General features: G+C 36.0%; 1 protein-coding gene across 1 annotated transcript; it reads right to left on the bottom strand.

The window, feature by feature from the left end:
* Positions 1-26,996, bottom strand: ddc (dopa decarboxylase). Its single transcript, XM_053493660.1, has 14 exons — positions 26,888-26,996; positions 20,631-20,839; positions 15,614-15,727; positions 15,244-15,363; positions 13,098-13,232; positions 12,627-12,770; positions 10,399-10,465; positions 10,186-10,280; positions 6,836-6,903; positions 5,686-5,762; positions 4,417-4,436; positions 3,690-3,788; positions 1,104-1,205; positions 1-1,004 (listed from the first exon to the last, which is right to left on the bottom strand). The coding sequence occupies exons 2-14, from the start codon at positions 20,829-20,831 to the stop codon at positions 804-806; spliced, it is 1,443 nt and encodes a 480-aa protein (XP_053349635.1). The 5' UTR covers positions 20,832-20,839; positions 26,888-26,996; the 3' UTR covers positions 1-803.

A 26,996-nucleotide genomic window follows, 5' to 3' on the forward strand; every position in this document is an offset into this window, starting at 1 on the left:
AAAAAAAAAAAAAAATCCAACTTCAGGGTACAGTACATAGTTTACACAATAACAAAATAACACCCAATACACCTCCTTTATGCTTTGTTCTGAAAATTACCACCAATAAAATCTCTGAAATAATTTTTTTAAATCAGTTCATAATTTGTTATAGACACATGCATATATTTATTTATTCTTTACGAAAATATAGATAAGTCCACTACTGAGTCCACTACCATAAACTGGTGTCATTTTTATCTGTATTATAATTCTGAGAAATACGTATCTAACAAACATCAGAACAAGTCAGGCATTATCAAGATTTTGGAGCGAAGACGGTTCTAACACTTCTGTTTGGGAAATATGAGAAAACAGTGAGGTATAAATTAAATAGTGAAAAAACACTGTATTTGTACCTGTATTCTGTATTCTGTAGAACTCTATTCTAGCATTTATGGGTTAGCACCTTAAAGTTGAGTATTTTCCATTTGCATTGCTTTTTAATAGTGTTTTATTCCTTTTATGCACATTGTGAAATTTCTGCATTTTCTGTTATCACTTCCATAATAGGAGATTAAATGCATCTTGTTATGTTACTGAGAAACCCACATGAAACAACATTAATTAAAATGCTGGCACTAGAGACTCCTTACAGGACAGTAAAATGAATAAATGAAATCGAAATGTCTTTGGTAGCGGACTCACTTTGCAGACACAGACAGAGCTCACAGACATAAACAAGCAGAAAGATGAGAAAGGATTGCAGCAGCAGGGTGTGTGCAAGAGAGAAATATTAGCGAGCACAGGGTTGTGCTCGGTGCTCAGGCTTGGTTCTCACGCAGAAGCTCAGATGCCAGTTGAGAGATATGAGTCCAGGCCTCGCGGATGTGCCGTGACTCAGTGGTGCGGGCGCATATGGCCAAGCGTAGCACATACGAACCCTCCAGGTGGCACGGTACCAAGTGAATCTTGCGAGCTTTGTTAATCCTCTTCAGCAGTTCCTCGTTCAGAACATTCGAGCCCTGAGCAATATGCATGAGGAAACAGAACTTAATCCTTGGACTTTCTGGATTATATATTTTTTGCTATTACTAAAAGAACTGAATATTTGTAAATCCAACCTTTAGTCTGAAGCAGACCAGGCCGAGCAACACTTCAGCACAGATCTCAAAGTGTTCATCTGCTAGCAGTAAACGCTCAAACTCCTTAGCCAACGCAACTTGCTGAAAAAAATCATGCAGGATTGTATTATCTCAAAGCGGCAAATTTCTAAGTATAGACACATTTTAATTTGTGTTACAATTACAAGGATAAGATTAGACATGAATATTCATTTATAGTTAATTTACACTTAGGTGAGTATAAATGTGATACTTTTTTCTATTGTATTAAATATATATTGTTTACAGAATTACAATCATTTTTGACACTGAATAACCAGATATGTATTTGACTTGGGAGAACATCCCCCCTCCCCCCACCAGCATCTTAACCAGAATAGATAAAAATGTAAAGATTTTTGTAAACATTTTAGGTGGCTTACTAAAAACTGGATAAAAAGAATATGCAGATGAAATTATAATGCTTACAAGTTTATAATGCTTATGTGTTGCTTATTTTTGCATAACTAATTTACTGTAGTTTTATTGGGCTAAACGCAACAGAATAGGAGACTAACATTGTTTAACTGAAATGTGTTGTTGTAATCTCCTTAATCATATAATTCTATAATGTCTTCTGAAACATTCACATTGAAATAACTGCTTCTATAAAACTAAGACAGATCCTGGCTTCCCCAGCAGGTAGCACTCTTGTCCTCCTTTTCCTCTTTATACAGCTGTGACTCCCTCAGTACCTGAAATCATCACAACCTCTTAAAAAGGGTTTTTCCAAAAAGCATAAACTCAGTCGTGTTAACGACATTAACGTGACTAAGAACATCCATAAGAAGTGGACAAAGTGTTTCCTTCATCTCAGCCAAGCACTGCATTATGATGTGCTCAAACACACTATTTTTATGTTTCGATTAAAAAAAACTCATTACTCTGAGAGCTCAAGAAAACAACAGTGATTAAAGATACAATAATGGATAAATGATCTTTGTAATAGAAAAAAAAAATTTAGTCCTCATCTGCTTATCTTGAATAGGATTCTGCATAAAAAAACATTTGCCAAATGTAGAAAAACATAAAATACGCCAAAATGAATCTACTGTTGTTGTTGTTTTTTTTTTCATTTAGTTTGTTCATTTTTACATAAGCCCAGTTTATTATTGTTAAGTACATATAATATATCACAATGGATGGAAACGACAGATTCACATTTACATCATACTTTTCATCCGTCCATGTGGAAATCTCTGTAGTCCAACTAGAGACTGTGGAATCCAATGGTGACAACTGTATTTTTTCCAATTTTTTACAACTGTGGTAGGACCTCGAGTCAACATTCACACAACCACTCACACTCTACGGGCAATTTGAGAACACTGATTAGCCCTATCTGCATTTCTTTGGACTTGGAGGAAACCGGAGAACCCAGAGGAAACCCGCCAAGCACGGGGAGATCATTCACACACACTCGGAGCTGGGAACCAAACCCGGACCTGGAGGTGCAAAGAGACATTGCTAACCCCTAAGCCACTGTGCCGTAAAGGAAAACTTTAAGTGCCACAAAATGCGAAACCAGACTAAATCTTTAAGTCTGGAGACTTAAATAATTCCTGAAAAAGAAAAAAAAACAACCAAGATAATTTGCATGTTCAACAATTAAGTCAAGACTAAGTTGGTTTAGTTTTGCCCTCAAGTTTGAGAAGCAAGTCAACCAAACCATTCAAGCCCTGCCTCTAATAAGCCTCTTCTTTAAAATTTAAATAGAAATAATTTTTTCTATTTTACTTTATTGTTACAAAAACAAATGAACAATTATCTGTCTTGAAAATAACATATTTCTAGCATTATTATTTACAGCAATAGGTATACATTTATTCAGCATGCATCTTTTCACTAACACTCAAACAAGACCAGGTAATAAATCTGCATGTAAATGACCGCAAAATGGTTGTGTCTCTTTAAATTAATTGTACGTGTTACGTGCATTACGCACGTGCATGTGAGGAGTGGGGTTATGAAAAGTCATCAGATCATCAGGGAGAAGCGTGAAGATTCATATTCTTTCGAAGCACATGAATGCAGTTTGATGCAGCTCAATTTAAACTAACTGTAGTACCCTTCGGTATAGTGGAGCGAGGTATGTGAAGCTGACACATGTTGCATTTTGTACTTTATTTCGAAGTTATATAGGCTCACTTTGTATGCCATGAGCTTTACTTGTTAATAAGTTGTTTCAATCTGTCCTTATTCATTTTACTGTTAAATATTTTTTATGGTTCTTTGTAAATGTGCACTTTATTTATGATATTTATTTGATTATTGTTTCTTTGTGTGGTTTCACGGTGCTACGCGACCAAAGCTCAAGGGCTCTCCACAAGCACAAAATAAAAGGGATAAGCACCCGTCTGAAGCACTCTGTGTCCCGTTTTTTTATCAATACCAAAGGGCAGCTACACTGCCCATATCAATTAAAGTATGTAAATGCATTTTCTCTAAACTCAATGATCATCTGGAATCTGAAAGGAAATGGGCATGGACTCCAACAGGGCATACAGTGAAGCTGATTTGATTGACAGATCATCTTTGAGTGATTACCTTGTGGATGTGCTCCTGCAGGCCCCGGAGTCCGTACATGCGCAAGACGAACCACAACTTCAGCGAGCGGAACCTTCGACCCAGAGGGATCTGCCAGTGCTAGGAGGAGACGAGATCAGAGATGACACATAAGCACAACGAGGCAAAAGGCTCTCTTCGGAATACGATTGTGAAAACCAGATCGTGCCCCAAGGCAGCTTGTGTCCTTTCCTGTTCAAAGTACTATGCTACCTGACAGTCTGTCCTTGTCTTACACAATTTAATTTCTTTGAATGATATCAGTTAAACACAAGAAACGTGGTGACAAAATAACAGAATATTTTTGTTTATACTTGCTACTGTATATATATTTAAATATATATCATACACAAGTCAGGGTCTAGCTTTTACGCCAATTAGGGCAAATCTGTGGGTTTGGGCTGCTTTAGTATTCTGTGTTATAATATTTGTTTAAGCAACATCTTTAGTTTTTTTACATTTTATTAAGGCTAATCAATTTCCTTATGAAACGTCTACAACAATTGAAGCAGAAGTGGAAATCCAGATTCAGTATATACATAATAATAAACAGTGCCACCGGATGCAGGGCATCCTTATTATCAACCCAAGCCCAGAGGGTTTTGTATGTCAAATCCTTCCAACAACTGAGTTCTAGGTGTTTTGTGTGGGGTTTTGAGCTGTAATCATTCGGGTATACAATAAAAAAAAAAAAATCAATAATACTTACCCTATAATCCGTCACCAATCCTAAAAACAAATAAAAAAGAGGAGGGTAAATAAAGCAGATCAATAACAACAGCCGGTATTGTTTTTTCCCCCTTCCATGCTAATTTAAAAAAGTAGGTTTTCTCTTCGGGGGAGCTCTAGGGAGAGTTTTATTTTCAGATAAAAAAAAGTTAATTTCCTATTAAATGAACACAAAACGATATGACCTTCTGGACATCGTATGTATTACAAATGTGACATATGAATGATGTATGTAAATGAAATAAAATATTCAAAGTCAAGCTGCATGTCATGTTGTTAAAGCTTTTATTTTGATTTGACTTTTTTTATGTTCGATTTGAGAAACTGGAAGCAGAGACAGATATACGGAAACGTGCGATATTGTTGTGTGTGGATGCTGATGATGTCATGGCCATTACACTCCTTATAAGGCAGAAAAGCCTGGAGCAGTGCAGTATAACTTCATTAGGCTTCTGTTGTTGGAGGTAGGAGCGTGCTTTGTGCGCAAGCTATGGATAGGGCCTGTGAAGTGCGTGCGTGTGTGTGTGTGTGTGTGTGTTCGTACAGACACGGCCACCCCTTTTGTCTTGCTGTCAGCGCAATTAGAGGCCGGCTGCAGCTGCACAGCTGTGTTGCTCTATCCCAGGCTGCTATTGTGCTCCAAATGGGAGACGAGCAAAAGGCAGAGTGAAGCATGATGGGTAATTAGAGTGTGTGGTTTCACGTAGGAGGAGGATGATGGACAGTGGGGGAGATCTGTCATTTATGCCATTTTTCCTTTGAATCATTTACTGACTGTCTATATTGTAAATACTAGTATAAACTTATTTATTGTTCCTTTCATCTGTTACTGGTCTAAGTGCCATGATGGGCCGACATCAGATCCCAAACCAGGTGAAGGACACTTTTCCAACTTTATGAATAATGATTCTCAGAAAAAATGTGTATTATTGTTTCATGTCCTGACAAGATACCTACTGTAGGTTATTTGTTAAGACAATTTTACATTAGCTCTCAAAAAATTTCAACTTAGCAAATGAATATATCTTGAATATTTATCAAAAACATATTAGCAATAGCATTTGCTAATGGAATAAGATTATGTCAAGCTTGAAATGAGTAAAGATGCCAATAATAGAAATGGGATTAATAATCATATTATGTCATCTTTAGATAAATGATTTTAGAAAAAAATGACCAAGTTTAAGATATCGTAATGAAGTAAAATGACATTTGTTTTGCTAGTGCTGTGTGGGTGCTGCAGGGATACCTGACTCCTGGTGGTCGTGCTTCAGATAAAGTGGGTCCATCTTAAACGCCAAAATAATATCAGCCCTTCTCTTCACCCTAAATGAGAATTTTAACATTAGGCATAAGTTTCAGGCATAACTGTCTAAGCAACCCCAGATCATAACATTGCCTCCAGAGGCTTGTACAGTGTTTAAATGATCTCTATTCATGATTTTTCTTGACGTTTCAGCACTGTCCTTCCAGTTTGTTTAAAGGTTCTTAACACAATTCCAGGAACCCAATTTATTTTTTTGCTTAATGCAGCAAACTAATTCTAAAATAGTGATATAATGACTTATATATATATATATATATATATATATATATATATATATATTTTTTTTTTTTTTTTTTTTTTTTTCTCTCTCTCTAATTATGCTAATAAGAAAGAAAAAAACTTATCATGGACCGTATCATTTTAATTCATGCACAATGCCACAATACAGTACATGCTTTTTTTAAATTTAAATGAGTTAGTTCTGCACAATGCTAAGCTAAAATAAAAATTAAGAACTAAGCTATTGCACAAACTGGATCAACGCCTTTTGGCCAATCAGAATAGAGAATTCAGCCACACTGTAGTGCACGTAAATGTTTGAATTCATTTAACAGCTGTACATTACATTTCATTGCCTGATTTTATAATAAAACAAATCATATTTGATTACTTAAAACATCAATATTAGATTCCCATACAAAACAACTATAAGAGCAGCCTTTCAAAAGCAATATGACAGTAACCGCATTATTAAAACTCTATACGCCTCTTAGTGCACTCTGTCCCTGTCTGTCTCATATCCTGTTTGAACGGCACTGACAGAAACAGCAGCTGGATTTGTCTTCCTGCTCTTTTTATTTCCACATGGATAAGAAAGACTAATAAAAGTATCTAAAATCTGTTTGGTGAAATTAAGAAAATGTGTGTACAGTGACCAAAACTATTGAGACAAAAATGAAATTTGAATGTTTTTAAATCACATTCTGATCTTTTTAAATAATGGCAAACAAGATGATAAGAATAATTTGTTGTTTGATGAAGTGAACTTGGTTTACAACAATCAATATTTAATATAAAGTCCTTTATTCTAAAACCTGCTTTATCTGGCTGGGCAGAGCTGAGCAAAACTCACCACATCGTGGAGCAGTCAAAGTTTACCAGCAGAAATTTGTGGGGATTAAAATTGAAGGAGTCAGCAAACTGAAAAGCAAATAAACACAAATAAATATTATCATTTACCAAAAAGTATATAAAATGAATCATGTTTTTTTAACAGTAAACAATAGCTACTTATACATGCACATAAATCGATTATCTAAAATATACTGAATAAATACATATATCTGTCTAGACAAGCTGTTATTTGTTTGTTCAGTAAAATACTTCTCAGTCTTTATATACCTTCATTATAAGTTCAATGGTAGTTTTTTTTTTTAGAAGGTTGTGTGGCTCAACTCCTGAAAAATAATGCCCTTTAAACACTAAAAACTGTTTTACAACTAAAAGATCAGTTCAGATCCGCCTTCATTCATCACATGTACATGACTGCACAGTGAAATTCTTTTTTCCTTCATATATCCCATCTTCTTATTAGTAGGCTGGGTTCAGAGCACAGGTTCAGCCATTACACACTACCCCTGGGTCAGACAAGGTTAAGGGCCTTTCTCAAGGGCCCAACATTAGCAACCTGGTGGAGCTGGGGCTTGAAACGTTGACCTATCCGTAACTCGGAGCCTTAAAACCCTGAGCCACCACCGCATCGTTCTTCTATAGAGAACCTTAATCATTCCTATTGTAAAAATTACTGTAGTGCGTATGCATTTCTAATATATTAGAAATATATTATTATCCACTCTATTAGGCATTTTTTCCATACCTTTTAATATCTTAATATCTTAAAATAAAAACTAAAAAGGACTTATATTTAGTCTTTGTTTGCAGAAATGTTATACTTTTATATTAGAATATTTGCTTAAAAACAAGATTTTGGTGGTATTTTTAAATAAAAGTAGTTTGCCTTACAAAATCGAAACCTTGGCAACATTGGCCTTAACTGTCCTGTCTGCTTGTCTAGAAAGAAGTGTAACATGTTTCAATTAAAAGTCATGGAGTTTTGAATGAGGACTTAATTAACATTAACATCTGTCAAATGGACAGGAAACTTCACAAACTTTCATATTTTAGTAAACCACTAGCTAGTCCACAAAGACACAGTTGAATGTAGTCCTTTAGAACACCACAGATTAACAATGTAAAACTTTAAACATTTAAGGTCCCATATCTTACTATTTCCTCAAGAAGTTAACATAAATATTTTAAGTCCCCTAAAGGAGTATCTGTTAACTTTAAATATGCTGTTTAGAAACAATCAAGGGAAGAGTTCCCTTATATGAGGTCACGATAGGGGGGAAATCTAATTGGCTTGTTAAGCCCTAGCCAATACAAAAACTGACCATTTTTGATTTTTTTAGATGGTTTTTGTTTGTACAGTCCCATTTGAAAGTCAGCTCAATGTATAAAAAATTCCTAAACCTTGAATTGGTCATAATAGGTCCAATCGAGGCAGCTCTGTATTGTTTATCACAATGTATGTGATATTTATACATCATAAGTTCTTGATTACAAACATTGATAAGTAAAAATGCGCAGGACGCAGGTCAGGCATTTTCATAACGGCTGCCTCTATAATACCAATTGTTCCTGATGCAAGCCTAAATAAACACAATATTGGTTTAAAACTGTAATCAGCTGTCACACCTGCCATCTGACTATCTAGGACCTGTCTCTATCTATCTCCTGATCTATTTGCCCAGGCGTCTCTTGCTCAATATCCTCTCCATCTGCTGCTATGACTGTTGGTCAGAGAAGAAAACCGTAGACGATATATGGAACGTATGATTATTGCCATGCAAGCTACTACATCCTATTCGCTTCCTGGCAACCGGACCCAATACAGGAAGTGGCATGGTGCTGTCATCCCAGCTTTTGATAAAGACCAGGGCCTTTTCAGCCAAGCATGGCCTGAGCAGTATTGTTTGAACTGGTGCTTATAAACAGGGAGATTTTGTTATGGAGGAAAAAGGAGGGGCTTATCTAAAGGTCTGTATGCGCCTCAGGAAATTACTTTACCCTTATCTCCAAAATACTCAGCTGGGTGCCAGGGCAACCCAAAGGCTCTCTAATTTCCAGACAATTTCTCCACACATAACTCACTACAGCGCACATCAGTTTTGACATTTGAATACACACACACACACACACACAATAGCCCATGTTGAAAACGTATTGGTCTGACCTTTGGTGATGGGCTTTGATAGGTAAATATGGCTAAAAGATTTGTAACTCTAAAATACCCTTCATATGCACTCAGAGATTAATTGGATAATGGGGTGGAAATTGGAAACCAGATAGCTGCCCAAATGTAAGCCCAAACTAGCTAAACGAAAAATAGCAAGCTGCAAGAAGAAGCAAACCACTGAGCAAAAAGCAAAATCAAATGTATGGACTTAATGAACTGTTTCGGTTATTAAATATGGCAAAATTTACACCACCATTCACTTTGATATTGAGGTAGGATTTGAATAGATCACAAACTGCTTGCAATTAGCTTAAAAACTAGAAGAAGCAAACTAGCAAGAAGCAGTAAGCTAACTAGTGATTAAAAGCAAACTAATTAGCAAACAAGGCAACAAATCTCAGAATGATTTGCTTGACATTTCCTTTTAATCGACAGCGGGTTTCTCCAGTGATTATATTTTTATATTTAGTAACGAACATGTTGTGCCTTTTAACCCCTTTAATGTTGTGTAACGTCTAAGACACAGGTAAGCCAGGTAGAAAACTGATGTAGGGTCAAGGATTATTTAACACTCATTCACCCTCTCTTTAGATTACTATATAAAAAAAAAAGAAAATAATATCAAACAAATTAAGTCTTTTTCCTGGATTAAAGGCTTTCTGTGTAATTAAATCAACAACAAAATGCATTTTTAGGTGGTTTCTTTTACACAAGAATAGGGTTCCTGATTTTTTCCCCTAATTTAGTTGTAGCCAGTTCCCACCCACCATTAGGGAACTCCTCCATTAAGACTACCAATAAGTAAAGGGCTGAGGACTATTATGTGTTATCTTCAAGCCCTCGTGTTTCCTGCTTATTTTAACGTGCATTTCTTCTAACAAAATACATTTATCGTTTATGCTTTTAGAAAGTCATTTACTTTAACATACCGTACCTTATTTTTTTATAAAATTTGTAAAATTTCTCCAGACACACTTATTTCCAGTTATTTCCCCAGATACACAATGTTTTATATATTATTCTTTTATACACTTTGTTGTCAAGTGATTTTTTACATTACTTGAAGTCTGTAGATTTCATTTCTTGACCTTTTTTTTATACACAGTTTTTACCCTTTTTTATTTTCCTCATTTTCCTGTGAGAGGTAAAAATAAACAAAAAAGTACAATGTTTCACTAACTCACCTCCACGCCATTCAATAGAGGTCTGAACTCAGGACATATGAAAGCACTACCTGCGTAAGCAGCGTCAATGTGCATCCACATCCCTTCTGCATTACCTGTGGCAAAAGAAAAACAAGAACTACATGTTGATTATGTCACCGCAACATTACTAATTACTTAAGTAAGTCAAGTATCAACTCAAAATAAAGGACAAATAGACAGACTTTTACTCACATATGGGTCCGAGCTCAGTGATGCAATCGAATGCACATGATGCAGTCGTTCCCAGTGTGGCACAAAACTGGAAGGATGGAATTTTATAAAGCAGTAAAAAAATATGTATTTTACTACAAAAAATGTACTGTAATATGTCTTCGTTTTTTACCAGCTTTTTATGATTTTATAAAATAAAATAATTTTGATGGTTATTTATACAATCATTAGAATTTATTTCAATCATAGCAAGTGAAAATATCCTGAACATAGTTTAATTTATCTATGCTTTCTTAAAGTAAGATGAAAAACAAAAAACGAATATAAGATCTTTAAGCTTATTTCTAATTAAATTGTAATACATTTTTAAGCAACGATTTCTTGTAATTATGATTTTAGTATATTTAAAAAATGCTGGGTTGTTTCTGTAAATGCATTGTTGGGTTGTTCATGCTGGGGCAAAATTCTGGGTTATTTTAGGTACTTCAGGTACTTGTAGAGACAAGAGGGACCTGACAGACCTTCACTATTGTTGGAGGCAAAGCTTTTGAGACAGACTCTTTCTGGGAGTTTCTCGAGCATACTGTCTATCAGATTGATGGACATGAGTCTGTGAAATTTTTGAGGACAACAGTTTTTTTAGCCCACATTAAATTATTAATATTTTCAAAAACGTTTATTGTTCTTGTTCTTAATGTCATGGTTAGGTCAAATAAAATAACCCAGTTAGAGTGTAAGTTTTACCCACTGGTTGAACAATGAACAACCCAGAATTCTGGGTTAAAAGTTAATGTCTAAACAACCAAGGTTGGGTTGTTTTTTAACCCAGCAGTTTTTAAAATGTAATGTTTGACTAGATACAGTATAAGATTAATTTGGTTTGTTGTAAACTTACTTTAAGAGATTATGGATAGGTATGACACACTGTGTATATAAAACCAAAAAAGCTTTCTATCAAAATGTTGAATCACGTAAACATGTGTATATTTCTTTTTTATTTCAAGAATATTTCACTTGTTTTTTTGTCTAATGTAATACCTGATTACCATCAAAAATGAAAAAAAAAAGCACAGTTAGATGCATTTAAATGTTCTTTTTTCAGATTTTTAAAACAGATTAATAGTTAATTAAATTTTTAGCAAATAGCAGTTACAAATGTAATTATTTAACTAATTAAATTAATTACTAACTAAACAAATTATATTATGAAAATAATTATGATCGTATACAGCAGACAATGAGTAATCAGTTTGTTTGGTGTTCTTTCTGGTCTGATTGTAATGATTGAACTTCACTCAACTGATCACTGAAATTATTGCCAAAGAATCGTTTCGCCCTTAACCCTCAACTGCTCGGATGTGTAATAAGATAAAAATGTAAGTTGCTCTGGATAAGAGCGTCTGCCTAAATGTAAATGTAAATGCATGCGTGTGTGTCTGTGTGTGAGAAAGAGACAAATGAGATTGTGTATGTGTTTGATATGAGTCTGTGTGTGTGTATATGTGTGTGAGAGAGATGTGTGTGTGTGAGTGTTAATATTTGTGATGTGTACGTGTGTAGAATAGGCCGCAGATGACAATATGATGTTACTTAAAGTGATGTCATTGAACGTGTCATTCAATATAATGCCACACAGAAAGTCATTAATCATTTTTCAGCAAAGATTTAAGACATTATCACGGCTGACCTGTTTGAGATATCAAAAATCCCTCTGCATCCGCAATGTCTTTAGATCACGCCCATTTTGGTGGTGATCATATAAATTCCCTAAGAGGGGTATATCAAAATCCATCGGGTGACCCAAAATAACTGACTTCCTGTTGAGTTAAGCCCAGGCCATAAGAAAGTTGAAAATGAGCCCTAAATGTGTGTACCGAGTTTCGTGTGCATATGTTATACGCTATACAAATAAAATTGAATATGTGAAATCTTTAGTAAACAAGAGGGTCCTGCGCACCCTATAGTGCTTGGGCCCTAATAATAATTTTTTGTCAAAAATAACTTTTTGTAAGTCGCTCTGGATAAGAGCGTCTGCCAAATGCCTAAATGTAAATGAAAATAATAATAAAGGTGAAAACAATTCAATAATGAAAAATTAAAAAAACAATATGCCTAGTAATATATTTGTTAAGATTTTTTTGCTTGTTTAAATATAAAAAGACCTAAAAATGGTTTATTATAATAAGAAATTATGACAAGTGAATGTTTGCATAAGCTACACATGGACCTCCATGTACTAACACACTTACATAGAAGGGAATGAGTCCTGCTGCTTTGTCCTCCTCAATGACTTTCCTCAGCGTCTCGCCCCTCACTGCAAACTTACTGTCAGTGGGAAGTTTTTTCATTCTCACGCTTCCTATTAGACCCGCTCTCTCGACAGATGAATGAGCCTGAAGGACATAAAAAACAACTTTCTAAACCATTAAAGAAAGATTATCCTGACAAGAGTCTCTGACAAAGATACACACACTGTGATTACAGAATGAAACCAAAAAGCCTTTCTATCGAAATGTTAAATCAGGTAAACACGCGTTTATTTCTGTTTTGTAGGCTAATAACATATCGTTATTTAGAATTGCACAGTCCTGCAAACAGTCCTGGTTTGGTCTCTGTGAGGAAACAATGCATTCAGGTGGAGTCCGAGCACAAGGCAGGTGTAGAATCTAAAGCAGGTAAGCTTCTTCATTTTCTGTAGTTGAAATCAGACAGACTCTGACCTGACTTGATGTGTAGGCCACTAGTTTGGACATGATGTGCATTTCAGTCCAATCAGGATGATCACCTTGAACCTTTTTCATGATTTTGGAGCGGGCGGCAAGAAGCGATACTAGGCTCGCTTCACTAGCAGTACCCTGGAAAAAAAAAAAGAGACAGAAGCAATTGTACTTATTATCAATCATGATTTTCAATATTTATTTTAGTTGTGCATATCTTCTTCCACAATTAGATTTTTTTGTTTTTGGAAACATTGCAATTCTTTCTAACTCATTACAGTACTTTTGTATGATGATGATCATGATGATGATGATGTTTATTATTATTATTATTATTATTAGAATTATTTTGTTGTTATTTTCTTATTTATTTTCTTCTCTTTGGTTTTCTCACATGAGAAAACAACTAATTATCAAATTAAATCCTTGTGATTTAGTAAGAGCTGGAAATTATGCAAATAAATGTCTAATAAACAACAATAGCCTTTGTTAGGAGTTGGACATTAAATACAGTTTTAATGTGGCTTACAATTTTTTTCAGTCCTGCTTTATAGTCACCTATAACTAGCATTTAGCCATTTGGTACAAACAAAAAGCAAAATTGATCAATCAATGAAGAAGTGTTTTTTTGCCGTGCAGGCTAGAACAAGCTCCTCTACAAGCAACACAGTATAAATTACACTACTTACACAAATTACACTACTATTTACACTAATTACAGCGTTCTCGTCTTATCAAAGTCTGATTTTCAATTGTCAATTTAACTATTTCCTTGGCTTTCCTAAAAGTATAAACTGGAACTAATTATCAGAATAAGCCGCTGTATTGTTTATTTTAAGTTCCCAAATTAATTAAAAATAATAATAATAATAATTTGTTGTACACCAAAAACAATATACAACCAAAAAATTGGTATAACCAATCATGAACCAATATTCATTATATGACAATTAACTCATGTAAATACAGTACGGTATAAATATACTTAAAGTAATCAGGGAAGAAGAAAACCCTATTGCCAAACACGATCACTTAAAGTTAACCCTGAATGTTGCATCTAACACGTCAGCCTGACATTATTTAAATGTAAATTTAATCACCACTCCTGCCACTCTGTTATCAAGCATCATTTAAAGCACCGACCCCCTCAATCACACAGACAGGAAGTGAGAGCTGTTTGTTACCATAGTGAACATCACTGGAAAGGACAAAACAGAAGCAGGTGGTGGAGGAGGAGGAGACACACTCACGCACACATGCACGCACCTAAAAAAATGTCCCCACAATCAAAAGATCTATCATCCACACGGATCCTGCTGCATGACGTCTAACTCGGGCATTATTGTAAATTGCGCTCATCCCATGCCTCCCTGACTTGTCCACCCCTGACGCGGTTAAAGCCACTTTCCAGCAGATGGGCCACATAAACACAATTCGATGAGCAAATTGATGTTTGAGTGAACAGGCTCGGATGGATTTCTTCAGGTTGGTTAAAATAAAATTGTCCGCCGGGTCGTCTGCGTCGAAATCGAAATAAGGTGTCAAGGGAAAACGTCTCGAGGCGATGCGGAATTGATTTTGACATTAGAGAATAAACACTTGTGGGGAAAGGCAGTTCTGGGAAAATAATCAATGACAGGGTGGTGTGAGGCAAAGCAATGTTTCCACCGTTAAATTGATTGTTTTTCATTCAGAGCATGTTCTGTCCATAGAGAAGAGTGACAAATGCATTTTTTGGGTGTCTGCTTAATGATACGTTTAATGCAAAACAAGTCAGATTATAAACACCTGACTTCCTCCCTCCGCCACGATGTTCATAAGACAAAGAAAATAATAGTTCCGAAAATAGTAGCTTGTCATGTTACTGAGAAAGCAAAAAGTCTCGAAGAGGTCCAAAGCAGTCATAGTAGAGACTCCTTCTATTTCTACCTTCTCAAATGGCTTGAATGTAGAGCCCTGGGAATATCTCTTGTAACAAAACACATATTGCAAAACGTAAAAATTTCAGTCGAATATCACTGCTTAATATTTATAGGGACTGCATTAAAATGGTCACGATACTGTAGCTTCAAACTTTTGAGTCATTGTTTAGCATAACTCTAATATATATTTTTTCTGTATTATAAACCATAACATTTTGGGAGCTCACCTGAATCACACCTCCCCCATTGCCCTCTTTTCCTGCTAGAAAATCCTCGGGTAGCTTCAGCATTTTTCCCAGCCAATCGAGCACCACTGTCTCCAGCTCAGTACAGGCCGGACTCGCAGCCTGGGACACAAAAGACAACAGATCAGCCAAGGAATGAAGGGAGGAAGTTGAGGCATGATGATAGAGGCATGGATGGATGATAGAGGCAAAATGATAATAGAGGCATGGGTGGATGATAGAGGCAAAATAATGATAGAGGCATGGGTGGATGGTTGTCATGAAGCAAGTCATGAACATTTTACAGAAAAGACAAATTGACTGAGAAAGAGTCAAGAATGGATAGATAGATGATAGTGGAAATAATTAATACCCAGGAGAAGCCAATGCAGCCGATTCCCCCTGACAACATGTCTCCTAGCATTGCAGGGAAAGAGTTGGCAGCGGGGTAGTAGGCATAAAAGTTTGGGCTGTGCCAGTGGGTGACCTGAAAAGGAAAAAGAGAGACATTCCAATGGTACAGTGACGTCTAATATATTAGAAGGTATGAAATATGTTATCATTTGGAAATAACACGAGTGAAATCTTGCCACAGACTCAGAGCTTCGCTGTATTAATAAAAAAAAAAAAAAATCTTCCAGTTTTGGAAGAAAACAGAAAAATAATTCCCTCTATTACAAGAATGAATACACTTTATTTCATTTTATATATATTTTTTATTATTATGTACTTGAGTATCCAACATTTCTTTAGCTGGAAGGATGGATGGATGGATGGACCAAAAGTGGGTGAGTGGATGGATCTTTTAATAGGTGGCCGAATTAAAGACAAAACCAAGAGACGTCATTAGGGTGACATTTTATTTGAGAAGGGAAGGAAGGAAGGAAGGAGATAATCAATTCATCCATCTAGTCATACATCTTTCTATCAACTCATCCATACATCTATCGATTAAAAGAAAAAAGAAAAAGAAGCAAATAGGTGGTCGATGGTTGATAGTACTAAATTAGTTTAGTTCAGTTGCCACTGCTAGTGTTCATGTCAACATGAAACATAAAATCCTAATATGAAATGCTTTAAAATGAATGACATGACTCTTTTTTCCTTGTTTAAAAGTAATCCCATGTGTGTGAGAGAAAGGCTGCATGGGTCCATACAGAAATTTTCCAACATGAGTCATTAATAAGGTTTAATGTGCACTAATAAAATGTACCTGACGGGCTCCAGGGAAACAATGAAGTTTATATTGTTAACGCTAAATGGAAAGCTATCAATAACACATCTGGGCCCGGTTTCCCGATAACGCACACTCTTAGCGCGTTAAAAAGACTCTTAAGATATATCTTACATAAGTTGTTTACTTTTCAAAGTGTGTTTTTCGAACTGTCTTTCAGAAGTCTTCTTAAGTCGCTGCATCTTATATCGACGTTACAAGGTGCTGTCTACAGTAAGGGTACTGATTTGGCTGACATCGATTGCTCAGGAATCGATTTTTCACTCCTTTTGCATAAAAGCATTAAGAAAGACAGCACTTTCTATGCAAATTAAACATCGCAGAAAATTCTTCCAATAACGTTAATTCCGACATGGGTTAACTTATCAATAGCATGCCATAATAGACAAATATATAAATTAAATCATCAAACTGTCACTAATATTTTTATGTAACCAGTAGTGGCGGTGAAACGAACCAGGTATACAATCATAGTTGCAATACAATCAATTACAATCACTCAGAACAATGAATGGAATGCGGGGTTTGAAACTCCCAAGGTTATTTTCTTAGTTAACTAAATCAAATTTCATCATACTTTACTCCCCTTGAAGCGAGTGAACTAATTTCACTCATCTCCTCTTTAAAATCGTCAACCTGTGAATTAGATCCTATACCGACACATTTTCTCAAGCAGATAGTTCCAGCAATAACAGAACCCCTGTTAAAAGTAATTAACTGTTCACTCAGCAGTGGGTATGTTCCTAAATCCCTTAAATTAGCAGTTATTAAACCCCTAATCAAAAAAAACCTGACCTTGACCCCTGTCAGCTTTCCAATTACAGGCCGATATCAAACCTCCCGTTTATCTCTAAAATTCTGGAAAAGGTAGTATCACAACAGCTATGTTCATATCTACATAGGAATAGCATACATGAATTGTATCAGTCAGGATTTAGGCCTCATCACAGCACAGAGACAGCACTCATTAAAGTAGTAAATGACCTCCTAGTGGCCTCTGATCAGGGTTGTGTCACTATACTTGTGTTACTCGACCTTCGTGCAGCTTTTGACACTATAATATTAGTTAATATAATATTCTCCTTTACAGATTAGAAAATGTAGTAGGAATTAAGGGAACGGCCCTCTTATGGCTCAGATCCTATTTGACTGATCGTTATCAGTTTGTAGATTTAGATGGTGACCATTCCTCATGTTCTCAAGTTGAGTTTAGTGTTCCACAGGGTTCTGTTTTAGGCCCACTGCTTTTTTCCCTTTACATGCTTCCTCTAGGCAACATAATTCGTAAACATGGTATTAGTTTTCATTGTTATGCTGATGACACACAAGTATACGTTTCAGCAAAACCAGATGAGAAAAACCAGCTTACTAAAGTTGAGCAATGTGTGCAGGACATAAGAGATTGGATGTTAATTAATCTCCTTCTGCTTAATCCTGATAAGACAGAAGTTCTAGTCATAAGACCACAAGCAGCTAGAAGTAAGCTTTCTGATCACACTGTGATTTTAAATGGCCTTTCTGTTCCATCAAGTGCAACAGTAAAAGACCTCGGTGTGATTATAGATTCAAGCCTTTCATTTGAAGCACATGTAGATAATATTACCAGGATAGCATTCTTTTACCTCAGAAATATTGCCAAGATAAGAAATATATTGTCACTAAACGATGCAGAAAAACTAGTTCATGCTTTTATCACGTCTAGGTTGGATTATTGTAACGCCTTAATGTCTGGTTGTTCAACTAGGTGCTTAAACAAGCTTCAATTAGTCCAGAATGCAGCAGCGAGAGTCCTCAGCAGCGAGAGGCTGCTTGTCAGTACCGCGTATTATTAAAACTACAGCAGGGGGCAGAGCTTTTTCTTACAAAGCCTCAAAGTTATGGAATAGTCTTCTAAATAGTGTTCGTGACTCAGACACAGTCTGAGTGTTTAAGTCCAGGCTAAAAACCTATTTATTTAGCCAAGCATTTTTATAAATAGATTAGCCATAGGTAAAGGAGCAGATCTGGGGGACTCATGGACGTAGAGTATTAGGTGAACTGGTATGTTTAGATGCTGTCTTCCTCACTCTCATTGATCACTCAGGTTTGTTGACGGTGAGGTGATTGGTTGCCTTACATCTCTGGAAGCCCTCATGTTTGTGTTTCCTTCTTGCTCTCCCTTTTAAGTTATGCTGTCATAGTTAGTCCTGCCGGAGTCCCTGCTTGCACTCTGCACTAAATATACATTCACTTTTTACATTGTTCGACTGTGACCATACCTAACTGTTATTTCTCCATCTCTTTGCTCTCTCCTTTTCTGCTCTCTCCTCTCTCTCTCTCTCCCTCTCTCCTTTTTCCTCTACCTATCTCTCTGTCGAGCTATACATGTCGCTCCTGAGCTGCCAGTGATCCAGACCCCCTCTGCCCGCTGGACCTCTCTAACTCATCCTGGAGTCCTGCTTCTGGTTGGAGATCTCATCACATGGATGCCCCCGTGTGGTCTGCCTGGAATGCGTGTGGTGACTGGGGTTGGTTTCACTTTTCCATGAAGGTGGTCCTGTCCTCGACTGCTGCAGACAGCTGTTTTCTGAGGACCTGTGACTTCAGTCGCTCAATAGTTCAGTACTGAAATTTTTCACTGTCTACCTGAGCCTCCAGGAACAAACTGGACTTTAATCTTACACATCTCTTCTTATATTGAACTTCCAGTCTCGCATATTATTATGGACATCAATCCCTGCTATCTGTTTTCACCCAGATGAGGATGGGTTCCCTGTTGAGTCTGGTTCCTCTCAAGGTTTCTTCCTATTACCATCTCAGGGAGTTTTTCCTTGCCACTGTCGCCGTCGTCCTAGGCTTGCTCATCAGGGACAATCAGGGACAATCATATCATTTTGATTCATACACATTCACATTTCATACAAACTTAGTTCTTTTGATTGTGTAAAGCTGCTTTGTGATGATGTAAATAATTAAAAGCGCTATACAAATAAAATTGAATTGAATTGAATTGAATTGAATCATAAAATAAAACGTGTCAAAAGAAAAGTCCATCCAGTCATGAATGATGGCTAATGATCAATGAAACATATTTTAAACAAAAAGCAGCAAGCAGCTGGACATCGGGACGTAGAGCGTAAGTACGACGCGTTGGCCTGGCAAGCGCAGGTCTGAGCAGGTCAAGAAGCTCCATAATCTGTTGCCTTGGAAGGCGAAACTTTCTTAAAATAGCCACCTAAGGCAAAATATGAAAAGAGCTGAAGTTTTGCCTAAAGAAAAAATGTAAGTAAACCACATGGCTCTGTGGACAGCGCTGTCTTCGGTTTAGCACAACAACACGCTGTATTGCTACCATATCTGTTGCTTTCTGGACGCCACCATGACGATCCATTTTTAGGATCTTAGCCACTTAGAGGCAAATTGTTGCCACCTGTTCAATATTAAAAGTGATTGCCAATTTTAATGCGTTACTAACATTATGAAATAGGCTAATTAAAAGTCACTCTATTAGTTCTGATATCAAATTGAAATATCTGTTGCTTTCTGGACGCCACCATGACGATCCATTTTTAGGATCTTAGCCACTTAGAGGCAAATTGTTGCCACCTGTTCAATATTAAAAGTAATTGCCAATTTTAATGCGTTACTAACATTATGAAATAGGCTAATTAAAAGTCACTCTATTAGTTCTGATATCAAATTGAATAAAAATTCTTAAACAGGCCTACAGTATATTTATCATTAACACGACTTTGATAACTTTGAAGATTGTCTAGACTTCTTCTTCAGATTAGTAAAACTATCTGCAATGCATTCAAATCATCGTGTTATTGTTGTACATAGTTTGTAGAAGAAAAATTTATACTAAATGAGACTTATTGAGTAACCAAAGTATATATAATAAACTGCCAAAAGTATTTGCTCACCTGCCTTCACATGCATATGAACTTAAGTAACATCCAGTTCTTAATCCAAAGGGTTTAATATAATGTTGGGCCACCCTCTGCATCTATAACATCTTCAACTCTTCAGAGAAGGTTTTCCACAAGGTTTAGGAGTGTGTTTATGGGAATTTAGACCATTCTTCCAGAAGCTCATTTGTAAGTTCAGACAATGATGTTGGACAAGAAGGCCTGTATAGTGTATATGCAGCAATGCTAATAAGCATCAAACTCACCCCTGGCATAATGACCCGCTCAATATCTTTAATCACATCTTCAAAAGTCTCTGGATCATCAGGAGCTGCCTCAGGAATGAGTGAACGTAGGTATCCAGGCTGTACATCAGGGTAAACATGCCTTTTCTCAATGTTCTCCAGGTAATCAGCTATGTAGTCCACCATCTCCTTCCCATGTTTGCGGAACTCTGAGATGTCCATCTTTACACCTGGAGAGATGTGGTAGAAAATTTTAATCAACTGTGTGTTTTACTAAAAGTCTAATCATGAGTCAGTTAAAGTTGCAGATTTGGAATTTGCATACGTGCAAGAATGAGCAAGATGTACAGGGACTAAAGGCCTTGGACTATGTACGTTGACAGGATCCTCATCTGCTTATCAGCACCTGAGTGACCATCTCTGTTGTTTTATTCAACATTATGTGTTTTGAGATGTCACCATGATCTGCTCCTTTAGAATATGTAAGTCACTGTGAGATGTAGGGGAGTACCTTTTTCTTGCAGACGCTTTTGCGATTTGTGTCCAATGCTGTTTAAATAAACCTCTACTCTTGTTGTGATATTATTTGTGGTCTCCAGAGTTGTTAATATAAATTCCACCACAATGGAGAGTGAGATTTTGTAAATTTAGTCTTTCTTACAGAATTTGCGCTGTTATCAAAAACATGTGTAGCTTTTTGAATATGAAATTGGTGAGGAAATAAACACCAATAATTGCCCATAGTTCCAAAGTCTATAATCAAGTGATCCTTTGAGAAAATAAATACCTCAAGGGTTTACGCCAAGATGTAAACCACTGGCAACACTTGAAGCAGAATGATTGTAAAAGAAGAATATAGAGAAGAAAAGAGAGGGATCACGTTCCAAGGCATACCACATCATCTGCCAAACATGGTGGAGGCAGTGTTATGCATTAGCATGTATGGCTGCTAATTGACCAGTGCCATTGGTGCTTATTGATGCATCAGGATCATTTTTGTGACATTGACATTTGACTGTGAAAATTTACAGAAAATGCCCATAATTCCTGTAAATTCAATATTTTTGTTAAATTCCTTAAATATAACTTGATGGTCTCACTTCAATCACATCTACAAGTTTACAGAGGAAAACATGGCCTTGCGTCGCAGTACCTGAGTGAACTCCTAGTGTCTTACAATCCGCCACGCCTACTTCGATCAAAGGATGCAGGCTGCTTGTCAGTACCATGTTTTATTAAAACTACAGCAGGGGGCAGCTTTTTTTTTTACAAAGCCCCAAAGTTATGGAATACTGCTGTGGTAGCAGCCTGCGGATCTGCCCATTCTGAACAGTTTAAAATTTAAAATTTTAAAATAAAATCCAGAAAAGCCTGTGATATCAATTGTTTTTAATAATTATTTCAGTGACTTGTCAATTAATCTGCATTATATAGTACAGTATATTTATTAATTATGACTTACCTTAGATTACTTCAATTTGACAATTCATAGTTAATGGAGTAAATGAAATCCTTGACAAGATGTTAAACCACCTGGAGAAAGTTTTAGATGGAAATTGAAGCTTTTAGACTGTGTCATTTTTGTGACATTGTGTGATATTGAATTAATTTGTGTTAAAGTTACAATGTGTGTGCTAAAAATGTGCCACAATGTGATACAAAAAATTTCTGAAATAAATATGTGAACAAATTTTCTCCATCCAGGAGTAAATATTGCCAGAGATTATAACAATTGCAGAAGGATTCCAAACGGAGTCTGTAAATCAATGCATTAAAATAATTATATATTTATAGTTGCGCACATTGAGTTAAGTATTGTGTAAAGTTAACACAGACAAATTACTTCACTGGTTAGAAGCCAAGACAGACATTTTATAAAATGTATTGCAAAGATTTAACTTAGAAAAGATTAGATTAGGTAGAAAAAAGAAATCGGTTTACAATGTTATTGATGGAATCCTCCCATATCCCTTAGATTTTCGCTCTGATGTTGGTTTTGACTTGTGGTTAGGTACAGTATGTATCTGTATAATTAGGCTATGGTGTATTAGTACATGCAGGCTCTTCTTAAGTAACCTGAAATCCTGTGACTGAAGGAATCTTTGTTTTGAGTCATTAAAGTCAACAGATAATGTCATTAGATAAGTGTCACGTAAGGACTAAAACAAGACAAGGGTGTTTTCTTACACCACAAAATTATTGTTTAATAAATATAATGCTGAGCTTTTAATTAGGCTAGTTTATAGTTACACTTAATAGATCTTGGTTTTTAATGTTTTAGTAAAGCAGATTTAAAGCAGATAATATAGCAAATTTCTGTGGGATTTGCAAAGTATTGGACAAAAAGACTTTCTTCGTACTTGTATGCATGCATACGTTGATGAACACGTATGTTGATATGAAATATAATTGAAAAAGAAAAGGTTTTCTGATGTACATTACAATCATGTAAAAGTCAGCACCACTTTTTTTAATTCTTGGTGTTTTTGTGTAAAAATCAATAATTTGATTGTAGAGGGACTAAGAATTAGGCGAATAAAACCCTGGACAAACAACATTTCAACTTTTTCTCTTTCCCATTACTTATGTAACAAAAATTTAACCAAAACATTTGGGCAGTAATAAATATCCCTATGATTCAATAGCATGTAGATCCACCTTCAGCAGCAATAACTTGCTGAGATAGCCTCATATTTGCCTCTAGAATACTGTGGTATACAATGGGGTTCATGGTCGCCTCAATGACTACAAGGTGCCCAGGTCCTGTGGCTGCAAAAACAATCTCAAATCATCACCCTTCTGCTATCGTGCATGACAGTACAGTAGGTATAAAATGTTTTTGCTGTTAATGTTAAAGATGCTCCTGGGCATTAAGGCCAAACAGCTCCACTTTGGTCTCATCTGTCCAGAGGACATTGTTCCAAAAGTGCTTTTGTTCAGATGCAGCTTTGCGAATCTCAGTCGTGCTTCCAAATTCTTTTCAGACAATGGAGGCTTTTCAGCCCTTCCAAACCTGCCATACTAGTTTACTCACTCTCACTCACTCATTTTCTATACCACTTTATCTTGTATTTAGGGTCGCAGGGACTTGGCGCCTAATCCAGGAGGCTTAGGGCACGAGGCAGGGTACACCCTGGACAGGGTGCCAATCTATCGCAGGGCACACACATACACACATTTACACACTAAGGGCAATTTTGGGAACACCAATTAGCCTAACCTGCATATCTTTGGACAGGAAAGATGGAAACTGGAGTACCCGAAGGAAACCCACCAAGTACGGGAAGAACATGCAAACTCCATGCACACAGAGATGGGAATCGAGCCTGGCCAGGAATCGAACCTGGACCCTGAGATGCAAGGCAACAGTGCTAACCACTACACCACCATGCTGCCTCCTGTACTGGTTTAGTCTTTTTTTAATTGTGCTTTCATGGACCTTAACGTTTAACATGCTCAGTGACGCCTGTAAGATGTAGCTCTTGGTTTTTGGGAGGTCCACTCCTGGGAAGACTGGCAACTGTCTTGAATGCTTTCCACTTGCGATATTCTTTCTTACTGTAAAACATTGCCCTCCAAATTGTTTGGAAATGGTTTTCACAACTTTTTCTAAATTAATGTGCTGCAACAGTTTATTCTATAAAACAACTGCTTATGTCTTTTCCAGTTGCCCTTGTTTTAATACATGCCTAAATTCCCATACCAGCAAAGTGCTAAAAAATGATGCTTTTATAAAGGTCTGCACACCTGCTGATAATTAATTAATCAAGGGCTATTGATTAGCACATACTTATTATTATACATGTTACTAAATACTTACATTTTCAACATAAAAAGCTTTGCCTGTACATAAAGCTTTGCAGCTCTGATTTTGTTCAGACTTGTGGTTAGGTTTGCTCTTTGTAATTATGCTGCAGGTTACCAGCTGATAAAGGCTCTCCTTAACTAAGCAATCTTTATTTGAATAATTAAATTTAACAGAAGATGTTAACAAATTAGTGTCACTTAAGGAATAAATCAAATTAGATTCTGTACTAGTAGTAAAACACAAATAGCACAAAGAAAGTTACTACGTTCTCATGAACACCAAATTTCCAGTTTGTCCAGCTTATTAAACAAGAACAATGTAACAATTTGATTGTCACTTTATTATTGATAGCTACTATGAACAATCATTAACACTTATGTTACTTGCCTCCTTTTTTCCCTTATCTTAAAAAAATCTCGACATACTACTAAGAAACTGCCAGTCATGAAACTCCTTTGTCTTCAGGAAAGTTACCATTACAAAGCACTGTGACTGGAGACTGGATTTACTGGAGCCCTGTTATAGATAAGGATGAATTTCCTCCTCAATTAATATCTGGGCATTTCTATTGGGAAATCTGCAACATTTAATGTGATTTTTTTCATGAACAAGCAACAAGTGTCTGAATCTTCTCTCTTCTAGTTATTAAGCAATGGGGCCAGTAAGCAAGCATAATGAAGCACAGTGGACATATTATCTCAGTTTTCATCATTAATTTTAAACCTAACAATTTGGGGGCTCGTCCTGGATCAAACAGAGAAAAACCCTGAAAACCCTAAACAGTATTCTCACTTAATAATATAAACGTTTCTGTCTTTTTACTCCTAATATTTCTATTTTACTTTAAAATACTTGGTACAAGTCTTAACCCACATGATATTTTTGTAGCTTTTTTAAAAAGTAAATTTATAAAAAAAAAAAAAAAAAAATTTTACTATAAAATTTAAAAAGCAATGGTAACTATAAGTTTTAGTAAATTAGCCTTCTATATTACCTAACTAACTAGTAGTTTAGTAGTTTATCTAGCCAGGTTTTGAAAATTCTAATGTTAAATTAGCTAGCTGAGTATATTTAGTTTTTTTCTGCCACTGCGATAAAAGCTAGCTACTTAGTTATTGTTTTGTAAAATAGGTTAAACAAGCTTACTATTTAAGATTTGTACATTATTTTAAGTTACATAGCTACTGTAGTTACACTTTGTTGTTGTTGCTAACATGATGAAAAACCTAATAGTGCTCTTTAGATATTCACAATTAAACTTAAAGAAAAATGTTAACAATATATCTATTAAAGTATCTAGTTAGTTTTGCAAATCAGTTTGTTAAATTAGTTAGCTAGTTTCTGTTATTGCATTTTTATGATGATTTTCAGCTTTATATCCAGTTTTATTCAGCATTTGTGGGAGGAGAGATATAGCAAAGCACTTACAATCAAATCACATTCAGATATAATATGGGTTGTTAACCTGTAACAACACATTTCAATATTTTCTTTTATTATATTGTCAATCAAAAGTCAAGAAATCAACAAAACCTTTCATCATTGCTTGAACAACCATAAAACCTTTCTAAGAAGTGCTGAATATTCTCAAGGAGTGATGACACTGGTGAATAATCTCCCAAGCTCTGCTGTCTCCGTTAGTCATGAGTAAACACTTTCTAATCCATATTAATACACACTAATGCAGGTGTGTGTGTGTGTGTGTCTGAGAGAGAGAAAGAGGTTATCAGCTCACACACAGGCTACAGGTCTATTTGATTACATGATGGCAAATAGTGTTAAAGCTCTTAATCCCACATCGCTCTCACTCAGAACGACCCATGACTCCACAATTCACATGTAGGTGCACGCATATATATGTATACATACACACACACACACACACACACACACACACACACACACACACGAACACTAATCATGTACCATATCTCTTCAGCATTTTTTTTCTCTTTCTGTAAAGTCAATATTGTAAATAACGCTTGTTGACCTTATTCTAATAATTATTAGTGGTATACGAAAGCCTTGTAAACAACACATTAGACTTTACAAAGCGCTCTGTTCTAGAGTTTACAGACATACAATGCATTATGAGTGAAAAATTATATGCTTTGTCATAATGAATTATGCATACAGCCTTCATGGGAATTGCTGGCGAGTATCTTTTCTATAGCCATAAACAGATGTTTACACTAAAGGCAGAAAAGTCAATTCAATTTAAACTCAGTAATCAAACGACCTTTTTTTCAATCTCCTCTTTTTTCTTTTTTTTTTTACTGAGCCCTTATCCACACTACAATTGAACCTTGCACTGTGATCTGATCATTCAACAAGTGTGATCGCACTCACATTTACACACTCACACACACACACGCACACACACACGCACACACACACACACACACATGCACTTTCTCATATGAATGGAGGTTTGCTTTTGCTGAACTTGACCAGGCAACAGTGTACTTACAGTATGGGTCAAAAAAAAGCCAGTCCTCCTCTTCCTTCTCCTCCTCCTCTGTATTCACTCACACCCTTTTCAGTGTGGAAATTACACACACAAGTGCACACACACACAC

The sequence above is a fragment of the Clarias gariepinus genome, chromosome 4 (assembly GCF_024256425.1).
Source record: "Clarias gariepinus isolate MV-2021 ecotype Netherlands chromosome 4, CGAR_prim_01v2, whole genome shotgun sequence".
Taxonomy (NCBI): Eukaryota; Metazoa; Chordata; class Actinopteri; order Siluriformes; family Clariidae; genus Clarias; species Clarias gariepinus.